Source organism: Embiotoca jacksoni, unplaced genomic scaffold, assembly GCF_022577435.1.
Source record: "Embiotoca jacksoni isolate LCO1_2020_lvr unplaced genomic scaffold, fEmbJac1.0.p SCAF_12, whole genome shotgun sequence".
NCBI lineage: Eukaryota > Metazoa > Chordata > Actinopteri > Embiotocidae > Embiotoca > Embiotoca jacksoni.
This window is the reverse complement of record NW_027185252.1, coordinates 6,584,225-6,603,805: the sequence shown is the minus strand read 5'-3', so window position 1 is coordinate 6,603,805 and position 19,581 is coordinate 6,584,225. Positions and strand designations below refer to the sequence as shown.

Below are 19,581 nucleotides of genomic sequence, written 5' to 3'. Positions count from 1 at the left end.
TCCAGTCTACAGAATGTGACCTAATGAACTGGAACCCTACCAGACAGACAAATGTGAAGTCTGGACCGCCATATTGAAGGCTTCTTGTCCTGCACCTACAGGTCAAGTGTAGATCTTAGGGAACTGGAGGCTTTCATATTAGTGGCTCTCCAACCCCACCCAGCCCTCTCATCTCCACACAATGGTGGGCCTCATGTAGCCTGCACTCTCTCCTGAGCTCTTTAATCAATATCATCAGGAAAATAGAAAGAACTGTGTTCTAACTCCCCCTTTTCCATTTCGTGATGGGGCCTTTTCTCACTCATTCACTGGGTACTTCAGTGTAGGGCTATTGAGGTCGCTCTGAATGGGACCCACTCCACCCAGAGGGAATATTGTCTGACCGCAGGCTGGTACCAGAGAGACCCCCCTTTCTCTCTCCCCCTTCGTCTCTTGCTGCCTCTTTCTTCCTGCAACATCACTTCAAACAAGAATAAAAAATGTGGCACATGAGCGCTATTAATAAATGTATCACTTCAGTGGCCACAACTGGTCTTTTTTTTTTTTTTTTTTGAGTGAGGACCCTCAGCTGCGACTGGACTCCCTTTCAAAGCCACCAGTCTTTTTCTCTGTATCATTCTCCATTAGCTGGCCCACTTTACAGTCCCTATGAAGTTCTGAAAGTCGACAATCTGGCAGAGCACGATATGGAGGCTGCTTTTGAAGACTGGATGGTGATTAACCTTCGAGAGATTACCGCTCACATGCATCGTCGTGTATGAGCTATGTTCTAACAACTTTTACGCTGTTTTTTTTTAGGGGGAGGAGAATTTGATACAAGAATCACATTGTAGTCTGTTTTCCTGAGACATCTGTCGGACATCTGTCAGACCTGGAAAGGATGATCGGGCTTGGGTGACACACGCTTGCAAGCTTGCACACACATCCTCTCTCTGTTTCGCTGCCATCATGACCGGCCTGAATATTTCTTTTGATCCCCCCCCACACACACCCTCCTTCGCTTGTGTGGACTTTTAATAATTTACCAACATGCAGTCACAGGACAAACTCCATTCGCAGAAAAAAAAAAGTCATAGTAAAAATTTCATCTGGCATAATTGCATGAAAAGAAACTGCAAAACTGGCCCTTTCATCTATTATTTATTTGTGCTTACAAGCCATGCATAATGCAGGGTGCCCGTCTTTATGACAGCCATGTATTAAATATCATGTTCTGGGGGTCGGAGGGTCTCGGGCTGCGAGCTTTCAGTGCCACACTCAGTTGGCTGAGCAGTGACTGAATAACAGCTCTACATGGACGGAGTCGCAGGCTAAAAGCAAAGAAAGTAAGAAAGAAAGAGGGACTGACAGTGTGAAAAGAAACTATGGCGGAAGATTGACAGAAAGAGATGAAATTTGGGGGGGCGGGTAGGGATGTGGGGGCGGGGGGGGCGGGTGGGCATGAAGGAGGGAGGGAGGGAGGGTGTGCAATCTGACAACGGGTTAACAGGAATCTTTATTTTTAACAACATGTCATCACCAGCCGCCCATCTGCTCCTGTGCTGCTAGAGTCCCTTGGGAGTGTGTGTGTGTGTGTGTGTGTGTGTGTGTGTGTGTGTGTGTGTGTGTGTGTGTGTGTGTGTGGAAATGTGTGAGAGAGAGAGAGAGAGAGAGAGAGAGAAAGTGAGAGATGCAAGCAAGCCATCACAGATCAGATCACTGATCAGCACCCAAAGGAAGAAGAGGAGGAGAAGGAAGAGGAGGAGGAGGAGGGGGGGGGGGGGGGGGGGACAAGGTTAGAGAGGTGGGTGGCACACTGATATCCCACCCCCCCCCACCCTCTAATATCCAAATGGGAAGTGACGGGAGGCGTGAGGACAGTAGTGATTGAGGTGAACAGTGGGTGTTTGTGGGTGTGTGTGACGAGAAGGTAAAGCAGGATTAGGTGGGTCAATCTACAACTGCCCTCTCTGTGTTTGGAAATGGGGGGATGGAAGGAGGTGGAGATGGTGGTCCAGAGGTAATGAGAGGGAATCTATTAGCACAGAGGAGGAGGGGCGGAGGGGGGTATGAGGATACACAAAGAGAGCACAGTGGGGAGGAGGAGGTGTGTAGGCTATGCTGGAGCTCCAGGGGTGGCCCCAACAACTCATTTTATTTATTTATTTTCTGGATAAAGGGACTAGTCCCTGGGGATGAACGGGGAGATTGAGGAGAAATGTTTACTGGTGGAAGTAGTGGGGGGATGGACTGTACACAGACTTTTTTTTCTCTCTTTTTTTTTTTAGCTCAAACCAAGAACTAACCGTTCCGCAGGTCACTCATCATTAGCAAATAAAGTTTCACCTCTATTCAGTGCAGTTAATCTCTCTGCTTTTGTTCTTTCTTCGTGCCTCCTTCTTCCTCCCTGCTCAGACTTGTTTTCCCTTCTCTGCATGCTACGGCAAACTGCATCCCTAAAGTTTGGAGTGAACATCTGATGGGATGAAAACATCTTGTTTTGATAAATAAGATGATGCGCTTTTATTTTTTGGGGGGAAAACATCAACAACAAGCAGTCCTCGGTCCTGGTTCGCCTCCCGTCTGCACTGATTCTGCATCTGAGGGCTGAAATCTCTCCCCCTTTCTTCATCTCCTTTCCAGTGTCTTTCTCGCTCCCCCTCATCCTTCAGGCAGGGTAAATTTGAAGGCTAATTAGTCCAGAGAAACCAGTCATACCAAGGAGCCCACAGGACACACACACACACACACACACACACACACACATCCTCCTATTGATCTGGAAGCTCCAGCACAAGTACAACTGCACACAAATTCACGCACAGCAGCAAGACAGCAACAAACAAACAAGATGCAACAAGAGTTTTTAGATTAGTATTGTTTAATAGATGGCACGTTTACACAAAAAAGTCACGGAGCTTGCATTATGCAATTTTTCTTTGACCTTGACTGAGGTCAAGTGTTTCAAATATTCTGCATCATGCTCCCAGATGCTATTTACAGAACTGGCTTTAAAGAAAATGTTTTGCAACATCAAAACCTTTTTTCTTGCGTCTCCTCAGTTCCTCCTGCATTCTCAGCCGTCCCTCCCCCCCTCACTCTCCGTTTTCAGTCTTTCCCTCATTTCTGATCCATTTTTTATGCATTACTCCATTACTCTCAACTCCCATTTACAGTGCATTACCTCCTCCCATCTTTCACAAACACACTTTGTACCTCTCCCTCCTTCCTTCAGTCACTTTGCTTCCCTCCTTTTCTTCCTTCGCCCTCCTCCATTGCATTACGACACTTTTCGCTACTTCTCCACTTCGCCCCCTTTATTATCTCTTTGTCTTCTCCTCGGTCACGTCATCTCACACTAAGCGTTTCTTCCCCTCGTATCTTTGTTTCCCATCTAGCTTGTCTTTCTCTGTACATCACGTCTGTCTGCTCTGCTGTCGTCCTGCCTTCTTAATTGGTCATTTAAAGCACGCCATGTAATTTGGTTTCAATATTGTCTCTGCTCTTTTACAACACAATTGTACAAATGTCAGCAAAAAAAAAACAATTAACAATTCATGTAACTGGCAGTCAGTCTGTCCAGACATTTAATTGTCCCATCTGAGCACACAGTGAAAGGACAACCAGCAGACTTTCAGATTTGATGATGCCATAAATCACTATATCACAAGCAGTGAAACAGATTGGTGAGCAGTGTGTAGGGATGCCGGCTCGTAGCTTTTAAACCAAGGAACTATTATGATGTGAGTTCTGTACAACGCAAAGGAGATGCAGGAGTCCTTGGCTGTTTTTCATGTCAAAGGTAATCGTCTTTAATTGTGGGACACAGCTTGCGGGAACCCATTCTCACTGCTGCGGATACAACAAAAAACAAATCATCTTAGTTATGAACGGACTGCAAAATAAGTGAGAAAAATCAAAAGCACCGTGGACAATTGGCTTTATTGACTTGGAAATGAAATTAATTGTTTCAAGAGTAATAGCTCTGAAATGTTCTTTACTTAATAGAAAATGTCAATAATATTACAAATTCTTAAAAATAATGTCCATAAGGAGTTGAATACCACTCAAAACTGAATACCTAATTGTTGTTATTGTTTTAGTTTTCAAATAGTCAATTTCAACCCATATTTGATCTTGTTACTAATTCAGATACAGAATTCAAGTGAACAGTATTCAAAAGCTATAATAATGGGATTTTATTGATTAATCTAATCTATATTAAATTTTAATATTTAAATTTAAAATTAGAACATCAGATCTAGACGTTTGAGGATGAATCGTGAAGTCTTAATCATTTTAATATCAGACAGTGAATGTCCTCCCGGGGGAGCTTTATAGGGTCTGGAAACAGACTTAACAATATCAACATGGTTAATTCCCCTTGAGAATAATATAAATCGACATATCTTGGCCTTCACTGTATTAATTTGGCAATTTAAAAAAAAATGATTGGCAGTCCACTAACTTTCTCTATCTTTTCTGCAATATTATGATATATTAAAATGCAATGTTGATTAATATTAAAATAAGTCCTTAAAATCTGTGATTTTATTTAAGAGAATAGTCATACCTTAGATGTAATTCTAGGATAAAATTCACAGCAAAAAAAAAAATTCTAGAATGATTATGAATCATCTTTACCCCTCCTGAAATGCATAAAATTCAATAGACAACTTCTAATTCGAGCTTTTGATTTTTCAGATTAAATCTATAACCTTTATCAGTTTCTAACTATGATCACGAAGAATAGCAACAAATTTGGAAAAAAGTTGTGACTAACACATGAATTGGTAGAACCAGGCCTCAGAGCGATCCACCAGACAGGTTGTCCACTCCCGAAGGGTCACCTTCCTGTTCCTGTTCAGATCACATGACCTGCAAACACAGCGCAGTATCACACACGGTGGCCTGATAACACGGCACCTGCAGACAACAGAGGAATTGCAGAAACGCCTGCAATCACTCACATGCATGCACCTGTTACATGCAAACACAAAGTGTCAGGTTTGTTTGGAGACACAGATTTGGTTTAAAGATACATCCATCGGTATGAAAGGAGCTGCACTGGGGCTCTTCAGCTGCCATTCTCTTTCAGTTCACTGTGCGGCGTTATCTCTGAAGGGTACTCCTTCAATTTGTGTTAATCCATGGGCAGCGGGAGACACAGTGGGTAATAAACATTATCATTGCTGCGAATGGCTTGACATTGACACAGGCAGCCCTGCTCCCACAAAACCTGTCATTGAAGACTGGCAGAGAAAAAAGGGGGGTTGGGTGGGAGTATGGACGGTAGAGGGGGAAAAAAAAGGAGAAATGGAGGGATGAAAGAATGGAAGAAGAGAAGAGGGAAAATCGAAGGAGGGGCTGACAGACAGGGAGGCGGGGGACGAATCTATTTGTAGGAAAGATGAAAGGAAAGTATGAAATGCATTAAAGATGGTTGGAAAAATGCATGGAGGAGGAGTTAGATTATGGAAAGATGGTGTGGTCATGAGATCGGTAGGAAGAAGGACACAGGAAGAGTGGATTGGCATGGAGGATGGATGGATAAATGGCGTGCAGAGAGAACAGCATGGTGGGAGGTGCAGTTCGGTGGGAGCGGGGGCGAAAAGCATCGTGGTGTGACTTTTTTTAACCCTTGGTGCTGCAGTAAGTATCTGAAAAATGACATATTGCAACAGACAGAAGGTTTACATTGTGAAGCTCTGTGTGACACGAGGTGATGCTGACATGAACAGTGTGAGCAACTGGTCTTTACAAGTCATTCACTGTAAGATTTTAATCTACTTATCAAACAGGCCAAGTAACCAAAGATGTTTTGTTGCGGCTGTATTTGCATACATAGATGCAACTTAAAAGATTCAAGGTCATGAGCTATGAGTATGTGCTTCTGATTTTCTCAGTTAGGAAGTCTAGCAGCCTGGTGAGATGAGTTGGTGGAGGTGGGACTGACTGAAAGAACGGTGTAGCACAGTGCTCCAGAGGCATCCTCTTATAACGCAGCTTCCTCAGGTCCCTGCGGCTCAACTGGTCGTCTTTGTTCTTGTCCAACAAGGTAAATCTTTGCTGAAAAGAGAGACAGAAAGAGAAATATTGGTGGAAAAGCAGCATACTGTTCCACTTACTATTGTTTGCACTGTTGCTTTTTAATACATACAGCAATAAATTGGTTAGCCATGTTAGCAGGTTGGCTATAGGGATGACACGGTGAGTCTGTCCCCCCCACTTTGGTCCAAACTGAAGTATCTCGACAAATATAGGATGATTCTTAATTAAATTAAACTTTTCATGTTGCACCATTATCAGGTCAAAATGTGTTCAATACTTTGGTTTATATTTGTACATTGTGTTTAGTGCTACCAGGCTAAACTGATGAGCACGAGAAACACACCAGCTTCAATCAACATGTTGGTGTTGTGCCTATGAAAAGACTTCCACGGCTGCCAGCTTGCTTCCTAACTGCAGTTCTGTTTCTTTTTATCCTCAAATTAGTATTACGCAAATATAAAATGCAGAATCTTGCTGGATTTCACATATTGCCTTGGAAATGTATGAAGTATCACTATTCTAAAAAACGGCATATCAGTATCATCAAAATAGTGCACACAATGTCAGTTAATTCATTTGAGGCCAGGAGGTCAAGGTGGCTGGTGAAAGGATATTAAGTTATCCCTCCATTCACCATCTTATTGAATAATTTAGTGATTATCGACCAAATCCTATTTATACACGTTGTTCTTAAGAGCCCCCGTCTCAGCCTGTGGACAACCACACCGCAGGCAACACAAGAACTTGCCACTTACAGTCGGTTGTTAACATCGATCAGTCACGAGACGGTCCGTGACGGATAGTTTGTACACTAGCATGGTGATGGTGTCTGGTGCGAAAAAACAACTTTATGTCCAGTGTTTGGTTCCACTGGGAGTGAAAGTGATTCCTTGGTATATTACTCTTCCAGCTATAGTTTCTTCAGCATCACATTTTGTTGTGGATATGGATTTTATTTGCATCATCATAAGCTGAGGTCATCATAGTCATGAATCATGTTTACTACATCACAATTATCCTATCTTCTTTCAGTCTGCTGCTCAGGCTCCCTTCAAGCGTGAAGTGTGAGCTACCTGTGCCAGCTGCGTCCTCTGGGCGTGACCGAGGCAGCTCTGGGGCGGGGCGGCAGGTGCGTAGGACTCCCCCATACGACTCAAGAGCAGAAACCAGTCCAGGAGACGATATGGAAACTGGCCTAACTCCTCCTCAGTGCATTTAGCCTTGGGGACTGCTCAGGAGAGATAACACAGCTGATTTTATAAGGCTGCAGTGCACAGTGGAAATTGTGTGTAATACTTAATGCCGTGTGTGTTTACCCAGACAGGGTCCTGTGTGAGCCAGTCCGGTGCGGCGTCTCTTTCTGCAAGCTTCTTTGTGAAGCAAACACTCATTCCCGTAGGTCTTTCCCAGAACACTGCACACTGGTGCCCTCTGCCTGGTGGCACGGGCCAGTGCCCACAAAACAGTGTGTGAGGATGCATCATTTGTGCAAATAAACTGCTTTACTTTATGATTTTATTCCAAAATCTACATTTAAAAAAAATATAATCTGAGTAGGTTTTACAAATCTAAATATAGGTTGGTATAAATGGCATGAGGATTCTTTTTTTTTTCTTTTTTTTTTTTTTTTACCGTGGACAGGACTGAGGACAAACACATTTTGGGACCTGGATTCCATTGTCTTGAACTACCTGGCACCAGGATCCCATTGGACTATGACATTTCAGCAGCTCACAAAGCTTCTCTGAAACAGGAAAGAACTTATTGAAAAGAAAATACAATGATGGCAGGACACTGAATGAATGAATGAATGACAGTTTTTTAGCCATCGTTGTGTGTGCAACGTTTGGTCCAAAATGCCACAATGTGCACCCAAATTGGAAAGACATTCACAGCGTTAGAGGCGGATCCTTGAAATTGTGTTTAGAAATTACTGATCATAGTCTGAACACAGACTGTCAGTGACAGTATGTCAGTGATGAAAACATTTATCTTGAATTTACAAAAACATTATGGTTAAATTCTCCTTGGCAACTATCAGTCTGGGTCTGTTGTGTTAAATCATCAAATCTTCCATTTAATTTACTGTTGAAATCTGCAAAATCATGTAACGATAATAACTATATGGATAATTTTCTGCACATTATTTTCAAAATAAATGTTGACATAAATGATTTCTGGTTGCAAATAGAATGCATGTTCTTGTGATGTGACTTTTTGATTTAAAGCTGTCCCTGCCAATTCTGAATGGTGGCCTGATTGTTAACAGGCTATGCAAATCATTTAAAACATATTTTCACCACTTGTTAGTGAAAAAAAAATGTTACCTTTTTTTTTTTTTTACATTCTTACAACTTAGACAAAATACTCTTAAATAAAACTCGCTCTGTCTATAAGAGATATGTAACTAACATGACATTTCTCTACTGTAAATTCTTACCTGGCTCTACTCTGCCAAAGTATGGTCTCAGGCTCTCCTCGGCTTGTCTCTGTCTGCGCTGAGCTCTGCCTCCCTAAACCACACACGCATGCACGCACGCACGCACGCACGCACACACACACACACATATGGATGAAAGGATCATATGTTTTTATGTCATTCCATAGGCATCAGAGCCATGCAGTAAACTCAGGTATAAACTCATCTTTGATTGTAATTATTATCCATTTCTAATCTGAGTCATCAAAAAATTTACTTTTTTTGGAGGTCAGCGATCTTTAAATAATAAAAACCATCATATGGAACCACTATGAAAATGTTATGTATTCTACCTCATACGCCTCAATTTCAAACTTAAATTTCCAGAAACTTTGTAGTCTGTGCCAGGTCCACATCTGCCCCCGAAGTCTTCCAGATCAAATAGGAAACAGGTGACCCCAAATACTGAAGCCACATTTCCATAAGTAAGGAACTACTATTGTAACACCTACTGCAACACAATCCTGATGACTACAACATCAAATAATAATGATCTTTTACTACCTTTTCATGGTTGCAACATGGTCATAAAAAATAAATAAATCACAATTCACTGACAAAGTTCGACTCACCGTGGCCGTATTGCTTTGAAGAATCAGGAACAGAAACGAGGCAAACTGCAAGCTCAGGTTCATCTTTGAGACATTCACAGGGCTTCAAGAAGAAATTGACATATTTTATTGCAGGAATAACATTTTGGAGTAAATTTCTGTGATCCAGCAAGCAAAACAATGGTTGCAATTTTAAAGAAAAATCATTAATATTTGCTCAATTTCCAGCAGCAGCAGCATCCCTCCTCATTACCATTTCTTATCGACACAATTTGTGTTGAAGTCAGATGAAAAGAATTACTGCTGAAAAAGTATCAATCTACCCTGATCATGCTCTGTTTATAGATGCATGTTTCTCATTCTTAGTGTAGTGTAATTTTCTGACTATTACTCTTCTTCCAGTCATTCCGATAATATAGCTAGAAACAATGCAGCTCATTGAGTCTCAAGAAAACCAAAGAAAATCATTTTCTATGGCAGAGGAAACAGAGGGTTGAATTACACAGAGAGCACATTCAGTTGAGGAACTTATTACAGTCTACCAAGTCATTTTCTATCCCCCCTCATGACTGCTTGAAAAAAAAAAATCTTACCAGGGCCTCTGTCACTCCTTTCTTCTGTTGTTATTCCCCTGTTAGTGTTCTCCTTCTTTTCCTTGTTGCCAGATCCTTTTTTTTCTCCCCGTCTCACCGCCTCCTGTGAGGGTGTATACTTTTTACAGCCAGTCTTTACTTTTTCTTTGCATTTGATCCACCGATATATTTTTTCTTTTCTATTTTGGCCTCATCTACCCCCTCCTCCCAGCTGTTCCTTATCGCTCTAACTTTCTTTCATTCAGAGTAGCTCCCTGTTGATTGCAGCTGAGTGGACAGGTATCTGACCTCAGTGTTAGTTTCAAGGCATTGTGCAAGTTAGCTGATACACGGAAGGGCTGAGAGTGAGAGGATGAGTACTTTGAGAAGTGGAGTGGTTTTCATTGAAGTTGGCACTGGTCCACAGAAAGATTTACGAGCCAGAGAGAACATATGGTCACACTTCTTCTCACTCTTCACTTTCTCTCTGTCTTTCTTGCACTGAAACTTGCTTTATATATATATCAAAGGAGAATGAGTGTGTGCAGACCTCTGAAAATACGAACTGCTGAAGGGAATAAGAGGGAAAAGACTGCTCTCTGGTGGTTTTAATAGTCAATAACAGTTTCACTATATGACTGGTACAAAATCAGTGGGACTACAGGTTAAATCACAAAATACACTTTAAATCAAACAATTTATCGCTTGCTTGTTTTTTTTCTTCTTGAATGAGGACCATAACTTGTGTGCTTTTTTGTTTTTAAATTGGCTTTTTGACTCAGTTTACTCCTAAAATATTTAATAAACCCGTGCTTGAAAAACTCTCCCTGAGCAAACTTCTCTTGTTGCACAGAGAAACCACTAAATATTAAATTGAGGAGAAAACACAATACAAAAAAAAATTTGAATTATTAAAACAGAAAATAATAAAAGAGATGTGCTTGAAAAAAATGTGTAGCTTGGTTAGATTGCTGACTGTGCAAAGTAAGCATGACCTGACCCCTGATTACAATGTATTTCATTTTGTGCTAATAGGATTTATTGTAAATGGGAATCAATACCACAAAATCACAATAACAACCAATATGATAACAGTCTTCAGACAGATTCACCTTTATTACCATTCTTCACCACTTCTCTTGAACCCTCTGTCAAAATAGACATAATAAAGACTACATTAAATGGTTTCAGTAAGGGCCCACAGATTATTCTTTCTGACGGGTCCCATGGTGGGCTAATCTGTCCCCAAATCTAGGGGCAGATTAGGCAGATTATATAGAAATGTGAGATTAGACTAACTGTAAAACCAGAATAAATGAATGTAACTCCAAACATTATCGTAAGCCATGCTATGGTGGCATGAAATTAAAACACAAGTGATGAGTTTCATTATTCTCATTACAACAGCTGCTATTATGTGTGGATATAGGTAACTATACTCACAGAGGAACACCTGTGCATAGATGAGGGGAGCAAAATATAAGGAACATGTCTTCTGAAATTGTGAAAAAGCATGAGTGGACTTCATGGCACTATGTGTTGTATCGAATTGCATTAGATTGCACAGATGTTCCTCGTAAAGTGCTGAGTGAGATCATATTGTAATGGAAAGTATATCATATTTAAGTTCAGCACCAGGTTAACGCTACTCTTTTTCTTTTGTGTGGTAAATTACAAGCTTTCACTGTCAACAGTGCACAGGATCTGAAACATCACTCTTGACTTTGCAGGAGAATCATCTTTCACGGCTAAGACAACTCCACTAACAGTTGAAACACGGTGAAGCTGCACCTGCGGTCGGGTGTGATCTCCCTGTTCCAGCAGAAAACAGCCCTTTTGACTCTTTCCACCAGCAACTACAAATGAAGTAAATCCTCATCAGAATAAACCTACTTCTGCCTCTACCTCCTCTGCACAACTCCAGAGCTGGACTGCTTCAGTCTCTTTGCTGCAGGAGGTTCTTTAGTGCTGAAGATTGTCCAGTAGGGACAAACGCTGCTTCAGAGCAAGAAAACCAAACAAACAACAGCAACAAGTTACTTCTCACTGTGAGGCAACTGCTCAATGAAAAAAATAAATAAAACATCTCTATTGGACACTTTTTTTTGTTTGAGTTTTGTATTGTTTTTGACCTTTGGTTTGGTATTAGTATGACTGCATGTACAAACCCGAACCTGTGTGGCTTATCCTTAGAGAGATTTGCCTTAAGGGGACTTAGCCCCCGTGAACCACGTGGCTTACCTTTGGAGGGATTCGCACTCCATGAACCATGTCGGCGCCGCAGACCGCTGGACTATCTTCGGCGCCGGAGGATGAGTCACGGCAGGAGAACGAGTTTCACGTTGTTCACTCAGAGCCTCCATCGATTCAACCGACAGTCTGATTAACTCAACAGGTAAAAGATTCTACTTCACCAAGGTTGCTATTGATTGTTCAAATTCCACCTTGGCCTGTTGATGGTGATTCAACTTTTAGTGAAGTTGAAACGTTTGGAGAAATTTAAAAAGTACTACACATTACAGGAAGATATTTAATATCACTGCAGACCCCCCTTGAAAACATCTACTTTCCAAAGAATGTCTGCGGCAATTTTGGTCGCATTTGAATGAATATTTGTGGATGGTGGAGTTATAGGATGGAGTGAGCCAAAGATTTGTCATAATGCGGACTTTTGCCTGTGAAGATTGGTAGTGCAGTGGTTAGCATTCTTGCCTTTCAGCTAAAAGATTAGGGGTTTAATTCCCCCCTTTGTTATTATTATTATTATTTTTTTTAAATCATACTATACATGTCATCCAAATTATGAAAAAAGTCATACGACAGCAAAAAGTGACCTAAAAGTCATTTTTGGGTCACTTTTTGGACGACGTGCTATAGTATGACTTTTATATCACATTTTGGACGACATGCTATAGCATGACTTTTGGGCCCTAAAAATAAAAGAGTTATTCTAAAACATACATTTTGCAGACGTGATTACAGCTTTGATTGCAGCTTTCAGGGACAACAGACTTTTCTACTTCCCAAGCAGGATGCAACAAGCAGCAGCATTCACACAGTTTCTTTAGGAAATGCACTTTTAAGATAACAGTTTCTTATACCCTTTGCTGTCCAGTGAAACCTATGATAAACTGAAGGATTAGATGATCTTTTAAACAGTTTTTAAAACCCTGTTAGATTCGCTGGAAAACGTGTTGTTTTTCTCAGCTTGTTGACTTTTTAGAGATAGACTACGTGGTTATTACAGAGCAGAAACTTTACAGACATGATCTTATTGAATATGATACATTGTTGTAGATTAAATTAACCAACAGAACATAAAGCAATTACAATAAGCATTACCTCAAATGAATACAGCACAGAAATGCACATGGATTTTGCTACTCACGGACTTTTTACTTAAGGTTCTGAGTGCCGGACTTCAACTTGTAGTAAAGTATTTTTACAGTGTGGTATCAGGACTTTTACTTAAGTAAATTACCTACATAGTTCTTCCATCGCTAATTGGAGCTTTGTGGTTAATGAGTTCTCAGTGCACAGATTTGACACAACTCTGCCCAGTTTATGGTTTATTACAGTCTGACGTCACATCAGCGGCTGACGTGAGAGGCTGTGGTTTACAAGATGTTGCTTTCAGTGGACGAAGCTACTATTTAAATAATAAATACATCGGCTCCTAAAAACGAATTGAAGTCATACTCACAGTCAGAGAAACAAAGTTGCGGAGTCACCCTTTGAGACCCAGGTGACATCCGCAGGCTCCGCCCACATGGAAGCGACCGAGAGGAGGATGCCGGAATGACGAGGCTCGAGGGGGGGGGGGGAAGTCCGTCTCTACTCCGGACCGTGTGGACTCCTCGTTGCGGTCAGTTTGTCTTTTAAATTTAATTTAATTTAATTTTTTTTAATTTTATTTATTTATTTTTTTAAAAACAAGACCCAGTGTCGTTTATTTCGCCCGAGGATTTTTGACAACCTTTCACATGGCCGGTACACGGTTCACAGTCACGGACCGACCGTTTTTCAAGCCGCTGCTCGGTATCATCAGTTGGTCGGTGTAACTAATGACTCGGTGATAACAGTAGCTCCGGGGCTATTTTTTGTTGTTTTTTTGTTTTTGTTTTAACGTTCAACTGGAAGTACTTCATGGAAAAGTGAGTTATTCTCAACATTTTTTTTTTTTTGTTGGTTCGTGTTGGTTTCTCCACCCCTGACGGAAGGAAGGCTTGTTTTGTGTTTTGTGTTTTGTTTTGTTTTGTTCGGTACGGGCTACAAACGCTAGCTTCAAACTTATAAGTGCATCTCGAGCTTTTCAGAGTGTTTTGAACGGAAAGTGAAATCAACTTTCGCTGCCTCTCGCTTTACAACGTGTGAGACAGCAAGTGACCCGAGGTCGAGGCGATACGTGTTCTTTTTTTTCCACGGCAATAATTCAGGTAAATTCAACCGTGTTGTACTTGTATCAGCTTAACGTGAGTCCTGTCAAATAATATGAAAACATTTCACGTCTGGTTTCGTACCTTGCAGCAGCACGTGTGTTTTTTGGGTTGTTTTTTTTTTTTCGAATATATTGTACTAAAGTGTAATGAAAACAATCAATCTCAAAAGAGCTTTTGATGAGGTTGTCGGTGGTCTTCCTCTGTGAGGCAGAAGAGGCCATTTTTTTTCGACCACCACCCCCACTCAAAACATGCCTTGGACAAGTCCCTGTACCATGAATGAGGTTGGCCATGCTTTGATGTAATGAGCATAGGAAGTTACTTATTATATAACTGAATTGTGCTTCAGAGAAGACAAACTGTGCACGGTGACGTAGTAATGTAGATAAACTGGAGCGGTCTTGGAGCGCTGCTGCTTGACAAGTGTCTCTCCTCAGTCCTTAATATTTGAAGGGAAGTCTAATCTCGCCTGAGACACACCGTTGAGATGTGCTCCACCTGCACACGTCGGGATTAAAAGGGTAACTGAAGATGACTGGCACACCCTCATAAAGTTCGATTCAGCAGAGAAGAGTTCAAATTTAACCACGGCCTTTATACCGCGCGGCGCAGCCTCACGAATTCATATTTTTTACACGACAACGGAAGCTGCTGTCGGTCAAGTCACCGTTTTAGGCTGTGCCCTGTTACACCCCGGACAGACGGTGTAAAGCGCCACGGCATCAGTGCCAATGCACGTTAGGATAAGGCGTGACCGATTGCTCTTAGTGTAAGTGAGATGGACACTCCTCTGGTTTCTCCGGTGTTGGGGCTGGATTGCATACTCACTCGGACACATGCAAATCCATGTGTGTGTTCCTCGGGCACCTGTTGGCAGAGGTCCTGGAGCGCCACCTTGGCTGAGGGTGTGTTTACAATCTGATTCCCCCCCCCCCCCCCCCCCCCTCCCAACAACAGCTGAATGTCTACACTGTGCACCTGCCTGCTGAAGACCACCCAAACTGCAGGTCAATATGTGAGTTTTTTTTTTTTTCCCAGACTGTTTGTGCCTCTGTCAGCGTCGGCGCAATGCATCTATGTGTGAAAACACATTGTAGTCATCCCAAGACGCTGTAGTGCCCATGAAGGGCGACCTTGAAGCAGATTAGATGTCGAAATGCGCTCGCATAATGTTGAAAGGAACTACTTGCAGCACATAGAAGTGTTAAGTCACGTGTGATAATGCCAGAAATCTCTGACTAAAGGAGTCAGCGTGGAGCAAGGCGAGCTTTCAAGTGGTTCAGCCTGTCAGACATGAGCAGTCATCCTGGGTGTTGTCCTTACTGCCCATTGCTGTTTTTTGTTTATGATCCCATTAATTGAAGCAAACCAGACTTGACATATCTCTTCACTTGCTCAACTCTATTGACTACAGATAAAAAAAAATCAATGAAGGACCTCAGCTGAGTACTTCAAATGTCCATAAATGAGGCCATTCAGCATGATTCATTGTGTTTTTGTCTGCATGTCTTCCTGCGTGTGTTGTGGTGTTGTGCTCAAGAGCCGTGCGACGTGATTCGACTTTGACTTTTCTCTGATCCTCCTTGCCGTCTCCTTTCACTGCATGTTGCCTATTAGAGCTATACTTAGCCACGCTTATCAGTTCTATCATTCCCTCGGTAAGACCACAGATGTTTAAAGGCTTGGAATAGCTCCGTACATGGATCTCAGCGACACAGACACAGGCTCAGAAATTCGACAGGCACTTCAAGGGTTAGTGTCCTTCAAAGATCAGGAAAAGACCTTGGAGTAAACAAATACTCACCGGTAAAAGTCTTTGAATGCATGACATTCACATTCTACTTTCACAATTCTGTGTCTGTTGGATGACTATAGCTTTATTTGGTGGACTGTTTTTCTCCGCCATAGATTTATTCCATTACATTTGGGCTAAATATGAAAACACAAAGATGTACCATGAAGTTGTGGATATTGTTATTAGGAGCATAAAGCAGGGTGATGGCAGCAAATGTGTGTCAATGCCGACTGGATGGTGGCATTTAGTGTCAAGATATTGACTTAATACTGAAAAGGCCTGATAACATTAATGATGTCTCTTTTCCATTCAGGCAACTTTGCAAGTCAGTGTGACAAACTGCTATTGATTGCCTACAAGAAATGCTATGTTTTCAAATAGCTTTAAATGTATTGGAAGTACGCATTATAAATGATGTCTGCTCACTAAATATATCGTGATTAGGAGTTAGATGGCTACACGAAATTCGCAGTTTGATTTAAAAGTGTCTAATTGACCATCATTTTTAGCGTAGCAGTTACGACTCTCATGCGGCATACTGCCAATTAGAAAAGACGCTGACCTGTGTAATGTCAAGTGTAAAATGGATAAAACAAAAAAAATGTCCTTTAAGACAAGTGCAGTGTATTCATAATTAAATTAAATACAAAATGAAAGCCATCTGCGCAGTTTCAACCTTCTTAAAATACGCAGTGTGATGCCACCTCTCTCTCTGTCAACACTGAGGACGAAAACTGTCACTGGACAAAAGTGTAAGCCTGTCAGTGTAAGTATCTATAGAAGGAACTGGTTCATGGCGTTTAGGAAGACTGATTAAGATGCTGAGTGGGAGTTGGCTCAGAGTTTGCCCAGTGTCTGCCCACTTCATAAGGTTAATGCTATTAGCATGCTATAGCTGATAGACCTGATGGATGTAGACAACAACTGGTGTGTACCAAAAATGTTCTAGGGGGAACCCACGCTCTAGAATTTGAGTGTAAGTTCATAGACATAAATAGACTTCTGACTGTAACTGTTTAGATCACAGGAAACTGAGGAGGTCTCATCCCGAGCTGAATGTTGTGCGTAGGGCCTTAAGTGGAGTGCATCAGAGAAGAGGATAGTTTACAGTATATGTACATTAAGCCGATGCAGACTAGCATTTCCTGATTGTCTGGCCTGTGCTGGCATGCGGCTCCCATCTATTTATGCACAGATTCGCCCTCCTTCGTCCGGTTATTCCGTGTTTCCTGGTCGCATCAGGTAATATAAACGGCATTTACTTTCACTGCAACAGTTTGCAGGGTCACGCTCCTTAAGACCTTTACGTCTTACTGCATAATCCTTCAAGGCTTTGAGTCATGTGACATGGAGTCGTTACGTCCTGAGGATCACACACTGGACATGTGCCGGAGACTGTGTGCTCTCTACTGGGGTTGAAAGTTTGCTTTCAGCTTGTCTGCAGAAACACTGCTGAGTCATTCTCAATCGCCGTATGGGACCTGCTGTAATGTGCAAGCATCTGCTCAAAATAGGTGTTATTCTCTCACACATGACGGCTCTTTGCCAGAGCAGTGCCCAGTTAATAAAAGGTGTCTGTGTACTCGAGTTACTGCGCCAGTTTTATTTGGCACATCGCCTCTCTTTGGTCATTCAGTATTCCCATATCATGTCACTCCTTCACGCAGGAAAACTTTCACTTCAACATTGTATTACTGTACATAGTGTATTTTTTTTTTTTGTGATCCACCTGTTAAGTTTAAGCTCTGGATCTGATGGCTAAAGTTGTTTGCGAAACATTAGTAACATTTGACTCGCGTCCTGTTGAAAGGCAAAAAAACAATTGCCGTCCCAAATGGCAGTCTGTGCGGTCACCAGCGCAGACATTTGTATTTGCATGGCGGGCTCAACAACAGCATCGTCTAACCTCAGCACATAATGGCTTTTTACTGCGTTACGGTGCCTGGAGTTCAAAGCAATTTACACAGCAGGGGGACGCACAAGTATGAGTCCCAGAAGGCTCCTGGGGTGTATTAGAAATGTTACTCTATTATCCCCGACACTCTTTTGGATAGCTCCCCCTCTAGTTTCATCAGTTGACCTAATAGCTTCAGACCCTGTGAAGAAAACGGGCACAAAGGCAGGCATGGCATTTGATGGATATTAACCACCAACTGTGGTCTGATTTGATGTGAGGATGCCTTGTCCCCCCTGGCCTCATGTGAGACCGTTTGCTAACTTGATAAGAATGTGCTGCCAAAGGACATAGTAGACATTTAGAGGTGTTTGTTAAGAGAGACGGACAGAGTGAGTGGAAATGAAGGAGGCACTGGAAAAGAGGGAAGTGGGGCAAAAAGGAAGTTGACCTAATAGCAGTGCATTGTCCGCTCCCACAGGATAGATCCACTTGGGACATTAAGAGCTCACTGTTTAGGCTTGTTTCATATTCCTGAACTTTACCCAGGCTCAGTATCATGGAATACATTCTTTTTAGTTTATGAAAGCCACATGCCTCACCTGTCACCGTTACCCTGTTTCCTATCGTCCAATGTGGCAGTAAGTCAGAGTTAGAGTTGGAATAGTTAACATCAAAACAAATGGCCATCAGACAGCACACCGTTTCACATTCTATAAAATGCACTTTTTATGCCGGTATAATCTGTGCATAATGTTGCCTGATTCATGGTCGCATCTTCGTAGAGTTTACTTTTACATACATTCCATAGTTTTGAGAAGTTGGCTTTCTTTAATGAATAAAGCTGTAGAGCCAGTCAGTATGGGTGTAATACAAGTCTTCCCTTTTGTCCTTTGTCAGTCTGCCCAGGTAACTACCATTAAAAAAAAAAGAAAAAAAAAAGAAAAAGATATTTACTCAAGGCATTATCTAGAGAACAGTTCCTGATGTCATGTGGTCACGTCATGTGGTCAGCGGCACATTTTGTAGCGGTGAGGTGGCGGCGAGTTGACTGAGAGACAGAGAGCTGCGTCAGGCTTCCTCCGACTCGCTATTTGATCCAGCGCCTCTGAGGGAGCAGCCGTAAGATAAGCTGCACGTTTCAAATGAACTCGCATGTCAGTGTGAAGTGAAGTTGTTGATGCAGCTTGGGGAAAGCCTGGAGGTTGCTGAAAAAGCAATAACCTCTGCTCCAGAGTCATGGGTACTGTGTAAGTGTGTGTTGACTTGTATTCATGAGCCATATAAGAACAATTTTTTTCAGTGCATAATCCTATGGCTTTGCTTTGTATGATCAAAAAGAAAAAGAAAAAAAAAAGTAATATCATGCTTCCCTAAACATGTTGTCAAGCTTTTAGGGTCCGTTTAGTGCTTATGTTCATTAAAAGCTTTGACGCAGACTATTTTCATACCATGTATGACATCATGCAGGAGGAATTTACAGCACAATCGTAATAAGAGATCGTAAAATATGCTTTTCCCAACAGTATGACTTGGGTCTTCCGTGCTAATGTTTCACGTTGGAGATATTTTCAGTTGAGCCAGTAATGTTTATCTGATTGGGAGCTGAGAGCTAACGATTTATTAGGTGATCTCACTTATCCACTTAGCCACTAATAAGGTAGAGTTCCCTCGTGGTCATGGAGTTACATGTGCCTGTCATGCTGCATGTCAAGAGACAGTAGGTCAAACCAGGGCTGAAATCACAGTGTATATTGGACATGTTGCAGGTTTGTCAGAAAGACGACGCGAGTTGAACATCCGCAGTGTTCTCTTGCTGAT

General features: G+C 41.9%; 2 protein-coding genes across 5 annotated transcripts in view; one reads left to right on the top strand and one right to left on the bottom strand.

The window, feature by feature from the left end:
• Positions 1-3,675: 3,675 nt before the first annotated feature.
• On the bottom strand, positions 3,676-11,903 carry sparcl2 (SPARC-like 2). Its single transcript, XM_069144100.1, has 8 exons — positions 11,874-11,903; positions 8,471-8,543; positions 7,663-7,774; positions 7,347-7,465; positions 7,104-7,258; positions 5,936-6,048; positions 4,763-4,857; positions 3,676-3,831 (listed from the first exon to the last, which is right to left on the bottom strand). The coding sequence occupies exons 1-8, from the start codon at positions 11,901-11,903 to the stop codon at positions 3,776-3,778; spliced, it is 753 nt and encodes a 250-aa protein (XP_069000201.1). The 3' UTR covers positions 3,676-3,775.
• A 1,556-nt stretch (positions 11,904-13,459) lies between these two features.
• ccser2a (coiled-coil serine-rich protein 2a) overlaps positions 13,460-19,581 on the top strand; it is a 48,220-nt gene continuing 42,098 nt past the window's right edge. For 3 of the 4 annotated variants that reach the window (XM_069144452.1, XM_069144455.1, XM_069144454.1), the window contains exon 1: positions 13,460-14,068. The gene's annotated coding sequence lies outside the window, so the exon portion shown is untranslated. The remainder of the gene's footprint in view (positions 14,069-19,581) is intronic. The other variant, XM_069144453.1, reaches the window with a different exon arrangement.